Consider the following 18,813-nt stretch of genomic DNA (forward strand, 5'->3'; position numbering starts at 1 on the left):
TGGACCAAATTTGGTTGATGAAAGAGAGAAGCTTTTGAAGCTTGTTTTTTATTGTTTTGGATCATTTAATGATCACCTGTTCTGTTCATTCCCTCTGAAGCAGCTGGCATTGGCCACTGTTGGTAGACAGGATACTGGGCAAGATGGACCTTTGGTCTGACCCAGAGAGGCTGTTCTTATGATCACCCACAGGAGTTGGCCCAAGAAAAGATACTTTGGGTTTGGAGTGTTGAGGAGTGTTATGTCACCCACCTTGTGTCTCTTATTTTACACTCACCATCCCCTATGATCCCCCATAGCTGGAACTGGCTGCAGCCAGAGGGCTCTGGAGGTTTAGAACTAGGCAGGGGTTTAACATCATAACTGTGTCTGAATCAGCAAGTCCCCCAGAGTGCACAGATCCTGGAAACCCCCAGCGATGCTCTGACAGCTCCTCCCCGACAGACATCTGCCTCTCCCTGGGGGCTCAGAGGCCATGTCCCAATTTGTTAACATTGCACATCTGCGTAATTACATCGACCATATTCCCGTCCTTTTGGATTCCACAATCCCCCAGCTCAGCACGGGGCAGGTTAATATTCAGGGATGTTCTTTGTGAAAAATACACTATCAATACTCGAAATACACCCTCATCTTCCTGATTTCTCTCCCTGAGCAGGATTTCCCATTCTCAAACCTGACCTGATCACCCGGCTGGAACAAGGGGAAGAGCCATGGGTCCCGGATATTCAGACCTCTGAGGAATCAGAGATCCCAAGAGGCAGCCGCACAGGTGAGGAATTGGTGAAACTGACTCACAAACCATCTGGCAAGTGAATGAAAAAGCTGGGACTCCCAAAGGTGGGCTGTTAGCCAGCTCCCTGGGGTGTGTTTCACCTCACCCAGTCAGGCTGTAGCCAGCCAGTATGGTATCATCACGGCAGAGATCACCTATGGCTTCCCACCCTTTAGCTGTAGGGAGTTTCCTCCCTGACTTTTCTTACCTGGCAGTGTGTAGATGGGTTGTGGAGGCAGAATCCAATTTCTCCATCTCCCCTACAGTTACTGTGTAGTGTTTTTCCCTCTGTGCTCTTCCCCGTTCTATCCTTTCTCCCCGCCACAGGGAATGACTCTTGTCCGGATTCTCTCTCTCCCCTAGCAGTTGATGAGACGATGATGAGTGAGAACAAGGGGAAGAATCCACAACAGGAAGATCCCGAGCAAGTGGAACTGCAGGGGAACTTTTTGAGAGGAGCTGAAGGGAATTTTTCCCAAACCTTGGAACAGGGAGAAGCTTGGAGGAGCCAGCAGAGATCAGAGAGGCAGCGGGGAAACCACCCAGTGAAGAAAGAGGATGAATCCGTTGAATATGGGGTAGGATGCAAGGACCCCAGGAAAAACACAGCCCCGCAGATAAATCCCAAGGAAGAGAAACCCTATAAGTGTGTCAACTGTGGGAAAAGCTTCAATCAGAAATCGAACCTTATCACTCATCAGAGAATCCACACAGGAGAGAGACCTTATAAATGCCTGGACTGTGGGAAAAGCTTCAGTCAGAGCTCACACCTTATTACACATCAGAGAGTGCACACAGGAGAGAGACCCTATAAGTGTCTCAACTGTGGGAACAGTTTCGCTCAGAGATCCATCCTTCTGAGACATCAGAGAATCCACACTGGAGATAAACCTCACAAATGCCTCAACTGTGGGAAAAGTTTCACCCACAGATCAACCCTTAGTTCACATGAGAAAATCCACACAGGAGAGAAACCCCACAAGTGCTTGGACTGTGGGAAAAGCTTCATTCGGAGATCTGCCCTTGCTACACACCAGAAAATCCACACAGGAGAGAAACTCTATAAATGCTTGGACTGTGGGGAAAGTTTCACTCAGCGATCAAACCTGATTTCACATGAGATGATCCACAAAGGAGAGAAACCCCATAAATGCTTGGATTGTGGGAAAAGCTTCCGTGACAGCTCAGACCTTCTTAAACATCAGAGAATCCACACGGGAGAGAGAATCTACAAATGCCTCGACTGTGGGAAAAGTTTCACTCACAGATCAACTCTTACGAGACATCAAAAAATCCATACTGGAGATAAACCCCACAAATGCCTCGACTGTGGGAAAAGTTTCATTCAGAGATCAGCCCTTACTACACACCAGAAAATCCACACAGGAGAGAAACTCTATGAATGCTTGGACTGTGGGGAAAGTTTCACTCAGCGATCAAACCTGATTTCACATGAGATGATCCACAAAGGAGAGAAACCCCATAAATGCTTGGATTGTGGGAAAAACTTCCGTGACAGCTCAGACCTTCTTAAACATCAGAGAATCCACACGGGAGAGAGAATCTACAAATGCCTCGACTGTGGGAAAAGTTTCACTCAGAGATCAACTCTTACCAGACATCAGAAAATCCATACTGGAGATAAACCCCACAAATGCCTCAACTGTGGGAAAAGTTTCATTCAGAGATCAGCCCTTACTACACACCAGAAAATCCACTCAGGAAAGAAACTCTATAAATGCTTGGACTGTGGGGAAAGTTTCATTCAGCGATCAAACCTGATTTCACATGAAATGATCCACAAAAGAGAGAAACCCCATAAATGGTTGGATTGTGGAAAAAGTTTCATTCAGAGTTCAAACCTGATTTCACATGATATGAGTCACAAAAGAGAGAAACCCCATAAATGCTTGGATTGTGGGAAAAGCTTCCGTGACAGCTCAGACCTTCTTAAACATCAGAGAATCCACACAGGAGAGAGAATCTACAAATGCCTCGACTGTGGGAAAAGTTTCACTCAGAGGTCAACTCTTACGAGACATCACAAAATCCATACTGGAGATAAACCCCACAAATGCCTCGACTGTGGGAAAAGTTTCACTCAGAGATCAACCCATACCAGACATCAGAAAATCCATACTGGAGACAAACCTCACAAATGCCTCAACTACATGGAAAAGTTTGATGTGGAGATCAAACCTGATTTCACGTGAGATGATCCACAAAAGAGAGGAAACCCGAAAAGGCTTGGACTGCAGGAAAAGCTTCAAGAACAGCTCAACGCTCACTGAAACATCAGTGGCTCCACACGGGGGAAAGCTCTTAGAAATACCTTGACTGTGGGAAAGATTCAGTCAGAGCTCACCCATTATCATATATTGAAGAGTCCCCACAAGAGGGAGACCTTGAATGTGGGGGAAGCTTCATCTGGTGTTCCGGGGAGTATAAAGCATCAGCAAACCCACTCAGGGTAGAGACCTCTCAGGGTCTGTCTGCACAGCAAAGAAAAACCTGCAGCTGACCCATGACAGCCGACTCAGGCTCCTGAGGCTGGGGCTGCAAGGCTTGTTCATTCCTACGTGAACTTCTGGGCATGGGCTGGAGCCTGGACTCTGGGACCCTCCCACCTCGCAAGTCCTAGAGAGAAGGCTCCAGAATAAGCCTGGAAATCAATATAGCAATGAAAGAGCCCTGTGAGCCCAAGTCAGCTGGTACGGACCAACCACAGTAGGTGCCTATTTGCTGTGTAGACAGACCCTGAGATGCTTCCTTTAGCATGGAAAATGCTCCAAGTGGATTTACCACCACACTGGACATGGGAGACTCCTCCACACATGGGGGAAATTCTCTCAGGGCCCTGACTGGGGCTGGCCATGGTGACAAACCCATTTTGTCATTCCCACACACATCCAGGTTTGGCTCCCAAGGATCCAGCTGCCCATCACTGGGGTGAGGATCCAGCAGCAGCCAAGCAGCAGCTGGTCAATGACCCTCTGGGTCTGCCTGGTCTAAGCAAACCCCAAGCAGAGGAGGAGAAGCCCCCACCAGCCCCTCCTCCCTGCTGCAGCCCTGGTTGCTGAGCTGATGAGCCACAAGTGGGGGAAGGGAGAGAGAGAAACTCCTCCAGCTGCTCCCTCTGCCTGGCTGAAGTTCCCCCTTCTCCCTTCCCCTCCCAGACAGGATCCCCCTGTCATGGTGATGAGGAGAAGGACACTTGTGCCAGGCCCCACCTTCACTCTACACACCTGTCCCCACCCCCAATCTTCCACCAGCCCCTGGGCTGGGCTCCCCCAATTACCTGGAGCTGTTCCCTGCAGGAGGAGTGTCCCTTGGGGCTGGTAACTCCTCCCCTCCCCAAATCCCCTAGGGCGCTGGTTTCTGGGGGATCAACCATTAAGGGACCAGGCCGATGGGTTGTGGGGAGGAAACTGGGGATGGAATGGCTGGGGCTGGTGGAGGTGGGAAGCAGGGAAACCTGAATGCTGGGCTGTTGAGTGTTTGGGGATGATGGGATAAGAGGCGAGGGAGAGCACAGGGGTAGAGAGGTGCTGCCTCTCCTCACTCACCCTCTCTGCCCCTTCTCCCTGCCCCCACTGCATTCAGACAGCACCACTGAGAGGGGCTGATTCCCACTGGGCCTTTTGTGGGGGGAGAAGTGGTGGGGATTAGCTAGCACATGTCCTCTGCCGCTCCCCCACTCTTCGTAGTCAAACTGACCCTGAGCATCTTATTGATTCTGAGCCCCCATTAGCAAAGTGATTGTCTGAGTCACTGAGTTCTCCTGCGGGGATCCCTTGTCCCCTTCCCAGATGGTCTCACTTTGCTTCAGGGTGGTTTGGGGAAGGCTGGGGCCCGGCTCCTTGGGGCTAGCATTCCCTGTGACAGACTGAACTTTGGGGTGAGGATCTGTTTGATCTGATAGAAAAGGGAACTTCTAATGAGGGTAGGCCCTAGTTCAACCTTTCTGATTTTGGTTTTGCACGTGACCATGTGACTCCATCCTTCCTCTTGTTTCTGTTTAGATCTCTTGTCTCTCTTCCAATAAATTTCCTTTTGTTTTGCTGTCAGCAAATTCCAGTGCTGTGTGTGATACCGGCGCGGTGGTCTCCAGTCAAACTGGTCTAGTGATGTGATGCTGTGGGGTTCAACCCAGACCAGTGTCTCCGCCTGCCCTGTAATCCTGGGCGTCTCTCTCTGTTGTGCAGTCGTGGTTCAGAGCCTTCACACCAGCAGCCTGTGCACAGCACCAGCGCCTCTCACTGGCTTCCACCAGCTTCGGTTCCTCTTTTCAGAGTCAGCCCAACTCGCCCCCCAAACCTGAGTCTCCCCAAAGCCATCTGCCCTGTAGTGTCAGATCCCCCTGAGCGTAGCACTCACAGTAACTTTGCAGCTCTCTTAAAGAGACAGCGCACAGCCCCACCTTTAAGTTGGTTAGCTGAGGACTCACATGGCACTGAGATGGTTTGGGTTTGTGTGTGTGTGTGTTTTGGGGGGAGGTGAGAAAACCTGGATTTGTGCTGGAAATGGCCCAACTTGATTATCATACACATTGTAAGGAGAGTGATCACTTTAGATAAGCTATTACCAGCAGGAGAGTGGGGTGGGAGGAGGTATTTTTTCATGCTTTGTGTGTATATAAAAAGATCTTCTACACTTTCCACAGTATGCATCAGATGAAGTGAGCTGTAGCTCATGAAAGCTTATGCTCAAATAAATTGGTTAGTCTCTAAGGTGCCACAAGTACTCCTTTTCTTTTTGCTAATACAGACTAACATGGCTGCTACTCTGAAACCTGTTGTAAAACTAAAACTGAATTTATTCCCATGGAACCTAGGATTAAGGGATGTCTAATAAGGGTGAAAGCAAAACAAAAGGTTACAGACAAAACATGCTTTGAAACATACATTTAACTGCAGTAAGTTACCATCTTGGTCGACGCAGGTGTCTTGCCTAGATTCAGTGTCTGGGGACTTTCAGCCCCCTTGGCTGGAAGGTTCCACTTTTCTCAGACATACAGGCCCTGTGGTATCTGCTCAGTAATGGATGCCAAGCTGGCTTTGCGTCCTGGTTATAGTTTCTAAAGTTCAATGACCTCGCTTCAGGAGGTGGGAAGTTTTTTTGCAGCTGCTGCTTCCATCTCCCATTGAGAGTGGGAAGTGGCATCTTCCACTGTGCTTGCCTGCTGGCTTTGTCTGCCCTTGGTTTAAATGTAATTTCATTGTCCTCGCTCCATTTACATTGGAGACAGGTTCCAGCAAGTGGAAGAACCACATTCTTTTGTTTAGGGCAGGGGTGACATAAGTCTTGCCCGACAAACACATTTTAAGAACAATTTCCAGCCTGTGTTTCTAATTCTTTGTGTATGGCCCATATGTATCTCATGCAAGCATATGAGTGATCAGTGAGTTATTAGTTTCCAATGACACCTTTTTAGATACAGATTATGGCACCAGTGAGTTGGGTTTGTCAAGCCAGCTGAAACTGACTTCCAGCTCTCAGGGAGCCCCTGGCCGTCTGGCATTGGGATGCTCTCAGGGTCAGAGCGGTACACTAGTCCTCGGGGAACGGCTCATTGGGGATTTTCGTGGGTATCCAGTGATAGGTGGCACAGTGCCCACTCAAGATTGTCCCAGGCCTGGCCCCCATTTTGGGAGAGGGGGCATCAGGCCAAATCTGATTGCTGTTGACACCTGGTGGAGGCCAGGGCCAAATTGGAGTGAATTGTGCTGCAATCACCATGCACCAGGGCACAAGTGGGCAAAGCACCAGTCCCTGAACCAGACCAGCTGGAGTTTGCTGGTGATGTGCAGGTGTGTGAGAGGGAGCTGCAGTCAGTGCCCACGTGGGGGAGCCAGTTGGGAGAAGGGCAAAGGCAATCCCTGGTGGGTGGGGACGGGGGGGCGGCACACAAGGGGGTTTGGCCTAGAACCAGGGATGGGTTAATTCAGCCCTACAAACGCTTCCAGGAATCTGGTGACAAAGCACTGACAGCTCCATGAGCCAAGTGAGGGGAGCAGAGCTTGTGGCTGCGGCCCAGGGCTGGTAGCTAGTGAGTCTGGGGTGCAGACAAGACACCAGCTCTGACCAACTGCTCACTGTGCCCGTCTGTTACCAGAGCAAATCGCACACAGAGTGTCCCCCGTGTGTCCCTGGGTACTGGGACTCTCTAGAGCAATCCCAAGTCTGCACAGAAACCCCCCTTTTCCACGATCTGGCCGCCTCCTGTCTGTCCTCCCACGGGTACTTTGGCCTCTGTGCACGATGCCCCCTTAATGCGGAGAGAAGCTGCCCGTGCCCAGGGCAGGTGGGGCCCCCAGGGGGCAGGGTCTGGGGCAGGGGGCTGCAACGTGGTGCGTTGATCGCTAGGACCCAGGAGCGGCTGGGAGGCGGCTTGGAGCGAGCGCTGGGGCCAGTCCCGGCAACAGGAAGTGACTCGCAGCCGCTGCGGGGACCCCGGCGGCTGGTGCTGGGAGCCCGGAGCCCGGGCTGCAGCCGGGAGAGGGGAACCTCCAGCCGGGCCCTGCCCGCTGCTCCCCGGGAGCCTCTCCCCGGGCAGAGCCCCCAGCCCGGCCAGGGCCCCTTCCCGGCCCGGCCCCTGCCCCTGCCCCGGGGGGCCCAGCTCGGAAGGAAGGTAAGAGAGACCCGCCCCCCCCCCGTCACCCCCGGGCTGCTCCCCGCGGAGCTGGCTGCGATTCCCTGCCCCGGGCCCGGGAAAGCTGCCGCCAGCCCCCGGTGTGTGCGGGCCGGGGGGAGCCCGGCCGGGCGGGGCTGGGACAGACACACGGGGGGTGCCGCCGTCCGCTGCCCCCACCATCTGCTGGTTTGCAGCTGGTGTAGGTGCTCATGTGAAGGGTGCCGCTCACTCACCTCTCCTGCATGGGAGGCCAAGGGGTCTCTGCTGGCCGTAGGGGGAAGGGGGGCAAAGGAGTCAAATGTGGGGGACAGAATCCGTGCAGGGGCCAAACTGATGTGCAGGAGGGTGAAAGCGCTGGAGGTAGGGGAAGGAGATGGGGAAAATCAGAGACCGGGGTAGGAAGCAGGGTTAAGAATGTGGCTAAGGCCCGGCCAGACAGTATCAGTGGGGAAACCCCAGGGTGTAGAGGGGTTAAAAGCGACAGCCATGGGGGTGAGCAATCTGCAGTGGTTGCAGAAAAGGATGTTGAGGTGTAAAGGGGCTCCCCTCCCTCTTGGGGGATGCTACACCTCAGCACCCGCTCCCAGGGCTGGGTTCTCACACAGTTGCATCCCAAGGCCCAGAGGCATGGAGCTGCTCAAGGAGACCTGATTCTGCACATTTCACATACCCCCTCCCCTCCCAAAGTTTTAGTGTTTAAAATAATCCCTGATCAGTGGCTAGCTCTGCATAATGCCTCACAGGTGCACCAAGGTGCCTGGTCTGCCTAGGGATCCATGAATGGGAACCCTTCTGCTGGCGTCTAAGTGGGCTGGGATGTAGGAGCCCCAGGTTCAATGCCCCCCTCAAGCAGAGGGGGAAAGGAGGTTTGAACAGGGGTCTCCCACATCTCAGGTGAGTGCTGAAAGATAGAAGGGGAGTACCACAACCACTACCTCTGGCTGTTTCGGGTGGTATTCGGCTCCTGCCTAGCTCAAGGAACAGTTGAGGGGCCTGAGCCACCTGACTCCAGGAGCTGGGCTCCCATCCGTGGAGCGCTAGGCAGGGCTAGGTGCCTTCCTGCCACTGAGAGTTAGGCGCCGAAGTCTGTGAGAGCCGAGGCAGGTCTTAGGGCGGCATTTCCCATGGGCAGGCTGAGGTGGCTCCTCGCCTTTGTGGATCTCATTCTCCGGCGCCTGCCTCTCCGCAGAGTCTGTATAGGGAGCCTAGAGACCTAACTCAGCTTTGTGGATCACAGGATTGTTCCTGTGACTTGTTAGGGGCCTAAAAGATAGTCCTTGCAATGCTCAGCATCCCGATGGCGCCATCCCATTGTGAGCCCAACCCCCCCGGCCTTTTCCTCACTGCTAAAAAGCGTGATTTTAGTTTTTATTGTTTAGGGTTTGTTTGTTTTTTACCATGGGGTAACTAAAGTACAGGATTATTTTGAGGTAAAAATACAGTCATGAGAGAGCAGTTGAGTTTCAGCAGTGAGGAAAAGGGCTGAGAAAATGTCTCTGAAATAAGATCAGAACGCAGGGAGGTCCCCTGTATTCTCTTTTTTCCCTCCTGGACCACGGTGCACTTTGTTTACACCCACCCGCATGTGCCGAAGTACAGCAGTGCAAATGTTGTGTCGGAAACTTGTTCAGGGCGCGTAACAGTGACAATGGGGGATAAGTCGGTAAAAGGGACAGTGGTAGATTTTCTGCCTAATAGCTTGCGCTTAAAAAGTGTTTGTAAGTATTTTAAATACTGTTTATAGGGTTTGGCGGTGTACTCAGTGTTTTGTGTGCATTCAGTGTTTGTTTACTATCGAAACCGTGCAGCCTGATCTACACATGGGCTGCACCTGAACCCTGCATTTGAGGAGTCTAGCCCCCAACCCTGCCCCTTCTGCCCGAGGCCCTCCCCTCCTTGCCTGCCGGAGCCTTGAGCCCCCTACTGCAGCTGGAGGAGCCCTGGCCTGCCCACCCCAGCCTCGCTGAGTCATGGGCTGCCAGCTGGCCCGAATCCCAGCCTGCTGTCTGGCCCAAGCACCAGCCTGCCCACCTCAGCTGCCCCAAGCTTCAGCCCACCAGCCGGCCCGAGCCCCAGCATGCCTGCCTCAGCCAGCCTGAGTTCTGGGCCACCGGGCACAGCACAGCAAAGCCCCTGCTGGCTTTGGGGAAGAAGCAGAGCAAGGGCGAGAGGAGGAGCAATGTGGGTGGGGCCACGGGGGAAGAGCGGGACATAGGACCAGGGCCTTGGGGCGACGCATGGGCAGGGCCACAGCCTAGCTGGGGAGGTTTAGCCTCCCCAGGCCTATTCTACCCGCTGCCCAACGATCTACAGTGGAAAGAGACTAATAAAGAAATAACACCACCTTCATTCCGGGATTTACATACAAAGCCCTGAGGTTTAGCTCTGTACAATGCTTTTCTGGATTACCGAGACAGCTTTCTTCGTGCCCAAATTTAAAATAGTGATTTCACAATGGTAGCAAATTGTGACAGGCATGCCCCCCTCCATCACAAGTTCCTACCTCTGGACCAGAGGCTGGGGAAAGGAAGCAGAGTTCCTTTCCAGTCCATCATTCTTTGCTGTTCTGGGACCAGGAGATGCAGAAAAGTAGAGGATGAGGAAAGGTGAGAGATAGCCGATTGTGAGGGGAATACACCCCCCCTCCATCCCAGCTTGCGACCCCTCCACCAGAGCTTGGGGAAAGGCAGAGGCAGCAAAATTGTGAAAGGGCAGCAAAAGAGAACAGCTAGGTGTCAGTAGCTGCTACCCAGTAGCAAATTGTACCAGCCAGGAAAGGGGCGGCAGAGATCCCTGCAGGAGTGGACATGAGGGCCCCTTGATCGGTTATTCTTAGGAGCAGATGAACCCACCAAGCCTGGTGGCCTAGCACAGCTCCATGACCCGAGTTAGGGAAGCTCAGGCCCAGGGCTGGTAGCCAGCGAGTGTGGTGTGGAGACAAGAGACCGTCCCTGGCCAACAGCTCCCTGTGCCAATTACTTCCCCGAGTGAATCACACCTGGAGTCAGTGTCACTGAGAAAGGTGTCCCCTGCAGCTCCAGCCTCTGGGTAGCCTCTCTAGGACCCCATCTCCCCCCATCTCTCTTTATATTGTGGACTCTCTGGAATCATCCTGAGTCTTGATAGAAATCCCCCTTCTCCTGCCTCCCAGGGACTGGTACATCTCCTTTCTGTCCTCCCATTGACATGGTGGCTGCTTTGTACGATGACCCCTTAATGCTGAGAGAAGCTGCCTGCGCCCAGGGGACATGGGGTCCCTGAGGGGCAGGGTGGCGACAATGCAATAGGTTTATCGCTGGGACCTAGAAAAAGCTGGTGTGGGAGTGACCACTGGGTCCCGGCATCAGAATCTGTGCAGTAAGGGCTTGTCTACACTGCAAAATTAGGACAACTTAATTTAGGTTGACATACAGTCAGCCTTGTAATTGAGTGGGCTGTTGGGGTCCACACTGCCCTCCTTCTGCTGGTGGAGCGCATCCTCACCAGGCGCATTTGCACCAACTGATGTGGGACACTGACATCCGGATGTGGGGCACTGACAGCTGCACAGGGCTCACAGCTGGAGCCCCCCCATGCCTCTGGGGTGAGAGCTCAAGCTGTGAGCCCAGGGCTCAATTTCACAGTAGAGAGCCTATCAGGAATGAAATTGACATCCTGGCTCAGAGCAGCAGAGGGCTCACAGCTGGAGCTGTAGGCTCTCTGCTGTGAAATTGAGCCCAGTGGGCGGTGGGGTGGCTCACAGCTTCTGCTATCACCCTGGGGTGAGGGGTGGTGGCTCCAGGTGTGAGCCTGTCGCCTGGCTGACAGTTGGGTGGGGAGGTGCTAGCTGTGAGCCCAGCCCCTGGCTGAATTTCACAGCAGGGAGCCTACCAGCTGTGAAATTGACATTCTTGTCAATTTCACGGCTCCAGCTGTGAGCTGTGGCTGCAGAGGGGAGAGAATAGCAGGCCTGAAACTGACAAGCAGCAGCATTGTGGTGGAGACACTGACATAATTAGGTCCAGGTTCTCTGTAGTGTAGACCAGGCTTTTTTGTTGCTGACCACTGTGAGATCCATGCTTCTTGCAAGATCCAGAGCCCCAACAGCTGCTGCTGGCAACCCCAGAGTCCTGGCTGCAGATGGGAGAGGTTAATATAGAGAGAGTAACATTCCTGCTGCTCCCCAAGAGACTTATCAGTCCAGACACCCCAGCCTGCCCAGGACATCGCTTAAGGGGAAACCTGACCTCTGCTCCCAGGGATGGCACCGCTTGGAGGGAAGGTAAGAGAGACCCTCCCATCCGTCCCCCCAGGGAGCGGTGCCCCCCGCCGTCACACCCAGGCTGCAGCGGGAGGGTTTGGCCCCAGGCTGCTCCCAGCGGGGCTGGCTGCGATTCCCTGCCCTGTGCCCAGAAAAGCTGCCGCCAGCTCCGTGTGTGCACTGGGGTCTGAGACAACCACATGTGGGGGGACAAAGGGAGGTGGGAGCCCCAAGATGTGTGAAGAGGGTGTGTGCAAGAGGGGATTTACAGATGAACAGGGATGTGTGATGAGTGCAGAGGCTGAAGGGCGATGCAGGGGCAGGGGACGGGGGGGGCGCTCCATGGAGGATGAGGCAACGCAGGGGGATCACTGTATGGGGGAGAATTGTGGAGCCCACAGGACACAGGGCTGGAATAGAGGGAAATCTGGGTGGTGGGATCTAGTGAAGGAAAAGGGGGCAATGAGGGGAGAGGGGACTGGGGAGGCCAGAGGGGGAATGGGAGAGCAATTGGAGGCTGGCTGGGGAAGGGAGAGGCAGAGGCAGTAAAAAGGAAGAGGGGTGGTGAGAGAGACAATGGCAGCTTCCCTGTGCCATGGATTCAGATCTCAGCCAGACCGGTGTCAGACCAGAGTCACTGCTGGCTCTGGCAGGGGATGAGTGTGGATGGGCCAGTGAGATCAGCCTCTACCTGCCTGTCCTTGGGGGCTGCAGGGGGAGTCCGGGGCAGCTCGTTCATTAGGTGTTGCCATCAGACTAGAGGGCTCTGGTTATTGCTGAGGGAGAAGAGGAGGCTGGTATCTGGAGAAGTTGCTCTCTCTTGCCCCAGAGGGCAGGATAAGAGGCAATGGGATCAAACTACAGCATAACCGATTTACAATAAATCTCGGGAAAAATCTCAGGAGGACAATGGAACAGACGCCTCGGGGGGTCATGGAAGCTCCTTCAACGGTGGTTTTCCAAAGGAGGCTGGATAGCCCTCTGCCTTGGGTGGCTTAGACACAACAAATCCTGCATCTTGGCAGGGGTTAGAGTAGATGATCCTTGTGGTCCCTCTGACCCTATGGTTCTGTGACTCTAATCCGTATTGAATTAAGTGTAAGCATTTTGGGAGTCCCTTGTATTGACAATGCTACTGCTTGTGGGCTGCTGTGCGGTTGTATGGGAGTCCTTTGGGGGGAAGACGGGACTGATGCCATCTCTGGGAGATATTAGGGATTTCAAAGGCCTTTTGGGAACAGTACGAGTGCGATGGATTTCCTTGGGCCATGTCTGCACTTACAAACTGGGAGCTGCACAGGTGTGCCGCTCTGAGACCGCTCGTGTGGCCACGTTACGCTGACAGGAGAGAGCTGTCCCGTCTACACAATAAAACCAGCTCAGTGAGCGGCAGTCGCTGTGTCGGCGGGAGAGCTTTCTTTACCCCCCTGAGCGACAGAAGTTTTGCTTGCATAAGTGCTCGTGTAGACATGGCCTAGGAAAGACTTGGTCTCCACGCATGAGAGGCGATTGCTGGGGCGGGGCCCAGCGGGTGCCCTGGCTGGACCACTGAGCAGAAATACAGGAGCAGTTGCCCTGAACTGTGCCCAGCTCTGATGCTGGGGGGGTTTAGAAGTGTTGGTGGGTGGAGCCTGCTGGGAGGGGCCGGGTCTGTGTTGTAAGGCCTGGGCTATAGCGAACAATCAGGTCCATCTACTGCTTCACTCAGGGCAAGGCAAAGTTTTGAGCCCTGAGCGCCATAGTTAAGTCGACCTGACCCCCATTGTGGACGCAGCTTGACAGACGGGAGAATTCGTCCCCCGAACGAGCTCCTTCCGATTGGAGAGGTGGATTCTCTGATGGGCAGCCCCCTGCCGCTGCTGTAGGAGCGTCCACGCTGCGGGGCTGTAGCCGTGTTCCTGCCGCGCAGTCCTGTGCCGCTGTAGCCCTGGTAGCGTGGACGTAGCCTGAGGGTATTCCCCAGCCTGGCAGCGTCTAGAGCAGCCGTTTCTCAATGCGGCCACAACAGCCTCCTGGGCAGAGAGGGGGGAGGGGGCAAAGCAGTGGCCCCTCCCTGCAGTGCCCAAGGGATCCAGGGGAGGGCTTCAGTCCCCGTCCCCAGCTTCAGCTGCGGGGCTCCAGGGGAGGACTTAATCCCCCTCACCCCATTCAGCCTTGGGGCTCTGGCTCCAGGCCCTCTACCCCAGCTTCAGCTGTGGGGCTCTGGGCTTCAGCTGCCCCACACCCCCCAGTTCCAGCCAGGGGGCTCTGGCTCTGGGCTTCGGCTCTGGGCTTCAGCTCAGGGTGGTGTGGCTTCTTCAGGGCCGGCCTTACTGGCAGCCGTGGTCAAGAGGCAAGCAGCGGGGTGAGAGGCTGCAGAAGGGAATTTGGGGGGAAGCAGTGGGGCCCAGGGGGTGATGGGGAGCCCAGGGGGGCAGTGGAGGGCTGGGAGAGGCAGTGGTGGTCAGGGGAGATCCGTGTGGGGCAGAGGGAGGCAGTGGAGGCCGGAGGGTATGGGGTTGGGGGGCACGCCAGGGAAGGCAGCGAGGGCCAGGAGCACCAAAATACAACTGTACATTAGCAAGACACAAGAAGTTATTCTTCCGCTCTATTCTGCACTGATTAAGTCTCAACTGGCGTATTGTGTCCAGTTCTGGGTGCCACATTTCAGGAAAGATGTGGACAAATTGGAGAAAGTCCAGAGAAGAACAACAAAAATTATTAAAGGTGTAGAAAATATGACCTGTGAGGGAAGATTGAAAAAATTGGGTTTGTTTAGTCTGGAAATGAGAAGATTGAGAGGGGACATAACAGTTTTCAGGTATGTAAAAGTTGATTAGAAAGAGGAGGGAGAAAAATTGTTGTTCTTAACTGACAAGAAGCAATGGGTTTAAATTGCAGCAAGGGAGGTTTAGGTTGGACATTAGGAAAAACTTCCTAGCTGTCAGGGTGGTGAAGCCCTGGAATAAATTGCCTAGGGAGGTTGTGGAATCTCCATCACTGGAGACTTTTAAGAGCAGGTTAGACAAACACCTGTCAGGGATGGTCTAGATAATACTCAGTCCTGTCATGAGGGCAGGGGACTGGACTAGATGACCTCTCAGGGTCCCTTCCAGTCCTATGATTATTTTTTCTAGTTAATCTGGGGCGGAGGGGAGGGGTGGAGAAGAACCCTACATAAATAAATTACAAGGATTTGGACAGGGATATGTGCATATTTATTAGGGCTGTCAAGTTATTAAAAATTTGCAATTAATTGCACTGTTAAACAAAACTAGAATACCATTTATTTAAATATTTTTGGATATTTTCTACATTTTCAAATATATTAATTTCAATTACAACAATACAAAGCGTACAGTGCTCTATATTTATTTTTATTACAAATATTTGCACTGTAAAATACAAAAGAAATAGTATTTTTCAGATCTAGTACAAGTACTGTACAGCAATCTCTTTATGATGAAAGTTGAACTTACAAATGTAGAATTAAGTACCAAAAAAATGCGTTCAAAAACAAAACAATGTAAAACTTTAGAGCCTACAAGTCCACTCAGTCCTACTTCTTGTTCAGCCAATCACTCGAACAAGTTTGTTTACATTTGCAGGAGATAATACTGCCCAGTTCTTGTTTACAATGTCACCTGACAGTGAGAACAGGTGTTCACATGGCACTGGTGTAGCCGGCATCGCAAGATATTTACATTCCAGATGCACTAAAGATTCATATGTCCCTTCGTGCTTCAACCATCATTCCAGAAGACGTGTGTCAATGCTGATGATGGGTTCTGCTCAATAACAATAGAAAGCAGTGCTGAGAGATGCATGTTCTTTTTCATCATCTGAGTCAGATGCCACCAGTAGAAGGTTGATTTCCTTTTTTGGTGGTTCGGGTTGTGTAGTTTCCACGTGGGAGTGTTGCTCTTTTAAGATTTATGAAAACATGCGCCACACCTCATCCCTCTCAGATTTGGAAGGCACTTCAGATTCTTAAACCTTGGGTCGAGTGCTGTAGCTATCTTTAGAGATCTCACATTGGTACCTTCTTTGCGTTTTGTCAAATCTGCAGCAAAAGTGTTCTTAAAATGAACAACATGTGCTGAGTCATCATCTGAGACTGCTATAACATGGAATATATGGCAGAATGCGGATAAAATAGGGTCAGATACATACAATTCTCCCCCAAGGAGTTCAGTCACAAATTTCATTAATGTATGGTTTTTTTTTTAAATGAGCGTCATCAGCATGGAAGCTTGTCCTCTGGAATGGTGGCCGAAGCATGAGGGGCATACAAATGTTTAGCATATCTGGCACATAAATACCTTGCAATACCAGTTACAAAACTGCCATGTGAACATCTGTTCTCACTTTCAGGTGACATTGTAAATAAGAAGAGGGCAGCATTATCTCCCATAAATGTAAACAAACTGGTTTATCTTAGCGAATCGCTGAACGAAAAGTAGGACTGAGTGGACTTGTAGGCTTTAAAGTTTTGCATTGTTTTGTTTTTGAGTGCAATTATTTAACAAACAAAAAAACCCTACATTTGTAAGGTGTACTTTCACGATAGAGAGATTTCACTACAATACTTGTATGAGGTGAATTGAAAGATATGGTTACTTTTCTTGATCATTTTTACAGTGCAAATATTTGTAATAAAAATATAAAGTGAGCATTGTACACTTTGTATTCTGTGTTGTAATTAATATAGTTGAAAATGTAGAAAAACATCCAAAAATATTTCATAAATTTAAATTGGTATTCTATTGGATATATAGAACAAATGGATATAAACTGGCCACTAGAAATTAGACGAAGGTTTCTAACCATCAGAGGAGTGAAGTTTTGGAATAGCCTTCCAAGGGAAGCAGTGGGGGCAAAAGATCTATCTGGCTTTAAGATTAAACTCGATAAGTTTATGGAGGAGATGGTATGATGGGATAACATGGTTTTGGTAATTAAATATTCATGGTAAATAAGCCCAATGGCCTGTGATGGGATATTAGATGGGGTGGGATCCGAGTTACCCAGGAAAGAATTTTCTGTAGTATCTGGCTGATGAATCTTGCCCATATGCTCAGGGTTTAGCTGATCGCCATATTTGGGGTCAGGAAGGAATTTTCCTCCAGGGCAGATTGGAAGAGGCCCTGGAGGTTTTTCGCCTTCCTCTGTAGCATGGGGCACGGGTCACTTGCTGGAGGATTCTCTGCTCCTTGAAGTCTTTAAACTACGATTTGAGGACTTCAATAGCACAGATATAGGTGTGAGGTTTTTTGCAGGAGTGGTGGGTGAAATTCTATGGCCTGCGTTGTGCAGGAGGTCAGACTAGATGATCATAATGGTCCCTTCTGACCTAAATATCTATGAATCTATTGTTTAACAGTGCAATTAACTGATTAGTCACAATTAATTTTTTTTAATTGCAGTTAATTTGAGTTAACTGCAATTAATTGACAGCCCTGATATTTGTTTGTTTTTCCTAAAGTTAACTAAGTATTTTAGGAAAATTTGTCAGAGTGGCCACGAGCAAGATTTGGTGGCCGCACTCTAAGGCCACCAAACAATCTGTTGTGAGAACCCCCTGGTCTAGAGCAGTGGCTCTCAAACTTTTTTACTGGTGACCCCTTCCACATAGCAAGCCTCTGAGTGCAACCCCCCCTTATAAATTAAAAACACTTTTTTGTATATTTAACACCATTATAAATGCTTGAAGCAAAGTAGGGTTTGGGGTGGAGGCTGACAGCTCACAACCCCCCATGTAATAACCTTGTGACCCCATGAGGGGTCCCAAACCCCATTTTGAGAACCCCTAGTTTAGAGCATCTGTCTGCAGGAAGAGAGCCTGCGGAGGCAATCAAAGTCTGAAATGGACTCAAGCCCCTCCTGAAACCTTCCCCCATCGCCCCGACAGGCTGAGGAATCACGTCCACGTTTCACTCCAGATCGTCCCGTCTTCCAGGGGACAGGGAAGGGAAATGGCTGTGATGGAGCCAGCTCAGGTAGGGGATTTTCAGGGAGCTAGAGGGGGAGGGGCAGGAAAGACACAGGGTGAGGCAGGGAGGGGCGAGGGTGTGATAAACCTGCTGGGAAATGTTCAACCTGGGCCTGATTTTCTGAACAGGCCCATGGTCAGGGGGGAACATTCCCCCATTTCTGAACTAGGAAACACCCCCCTGGGCAGGGCTGGGAAAAGTGACCAGACTCCCAGTGCTGGAGCCTGACCCCACTGGCCAGAGGCTGCTGTGAAATACGAAGGGAAGCTATCGGGATTCCTGACCCTGTCCCCGGCTCAGAGCTCTGCTTCCCGTATCTGCCTGTGGCTGGCAGGCGAGTGGGAAATGAGAAGACCCTGCCCTGCTCCGTCTGCTGGGGGGGACAAGCAGCTCTCACCTTCTCCTATCCCCTGAAGCCTCCTGGCTGCTCTGAGCAGGGTGGGGGTGGGATTCTGCTTTTCTGGGCCTCCTCCCCTGTGACTAGTGGAATTGTGGCTGGGGCAGCAGACGCTGAGTTGGGGACTCTTGTTTCAGATGCCGGTGACCTTCGAGGAGGTGGCTGTGTATTTCACTGAGGGGCAGGGGGCTCTGCTGGACCCTGGTCAGAGAGCCCTCTACAGGGACGTCATGCAGGAGAACTACGAGATGGTGATCTCACTGGGTAAGGGATTCCTGTCCCCTCAACCATTAGAAGCCGTGGGGTCTGCATGTCTGAATCTGTTCAGTTCTTCCCCTCTAATCTAACTGATCAGGGAATGGACCCGAGTCCACACATGCAAATTTCTTGGTCAAAGTATAGTCAAGATCCAGATTCAAGAAAATAAATATAAGTAAATACAAAGATTTTGGGGTCCATTCAAAAATGTCCAGCAGTCCAGATTTAGCCCACAGTCTGCCTGTTGACTACAACTGCCATACCCCCTCCAATGGAATCAGGGAGTCATAAACCTGCTGATTCATCCCCATCCCTCCAGCTTTCAAAGGAGAAGAAGCAGCGTATGGCCCTGTCTGTATTATTTCTCACTAATTTATAGTGTTGGTGTAGCCCTGTTAGTCCCAGGATGGACAGACACAAGGTGGGGGAGGCACTACCTTTGACTGGACCAACTTTGGTTAATGAAAGACACATGCTTTCAAGAAAAAGACCCAAGAAAAGACATTACATCACCCTCCTGGTGTCTCTTTACACCCT

At 51.6% G+C, this 18,813-nt stretch overlaps 3 protein-coding genes across 9 annotated transcripts in view; all 3 read left to right on the plus strand.

Annotated features, from left to right (window-relative positions):
- The window catches only part of LOC102944787 (zinc finger protein 501), a 50,181-nt gene extending 45,339 nt beyond the window's left edge, over nucleotides 1-4,842 (plus strand). For 3 of the 7 annotated variants that reach the window (XM_043528055.1, XM_043528052.1, XM_043528054.1), the window contains 2 exons: nucleotides 659-772; nucleotides 1,139-4,842. In XM_043528055.1, the coding sequence (XP_043383990.1) occupies nucleotides 659-772; nucleotides 1,139-2,988 (1,964 nt within the window). In that variant the 3' untranslated portion in view covers nucleotides 2,989-4,842. Of the gene's footprint in view, nucleotides 1-658; nucleotides 773-1,102 lie in introns of all 7 variants that reach the window. The other 4 variants (XM_043528057.1, XM_043528056.1, XM_043528053.1 and 1 more) reach the window with 3 other exon arrangements.
- Nucleotides 1-18,813, plus strand: part of LOC102944114 (zinc finger protein 436) — a 156,854-nt gene that overhangs the window by 59,717 nt on the left and 78,324 nt on the right. The gene's annotated exons all lie outside the window — the stretch shown is intronic.
- The window catches only part of LOC114018224 (zinc finger protein 850-like), a 28,633-nt gene continuing 27,408 nt past the window's right edge, over nucleotides 17,589-18,813 (plus strand). The window contains exon 1 of the mRNA XM_037914694.2: nucleotides 17,589-17,627. Coding sequence (XP_037770622.2) covers nucleotides 17,604-17,627 — 24 coding nt within the window. The 5' untranslated portion in view covers nucleotides 17,589-17,603. The remainder of the gene's footprint in view (nucleotides 17,628-18,813) is intronic.

The sequence above is a fragment of the Chelonia mydas genome, chromosome 14 (assembly GCF_015237465.2).
Source record: "Chelonia mydas isolate rCheMyd1 chromosome 14, rCheMyd1.pri.v2, whole genome shotgun sequence".
NCBI lineage: Eukaryota > Metazoa > Chordata > Testudines > Cheloniidae > Chelonia > Chelonia mydas.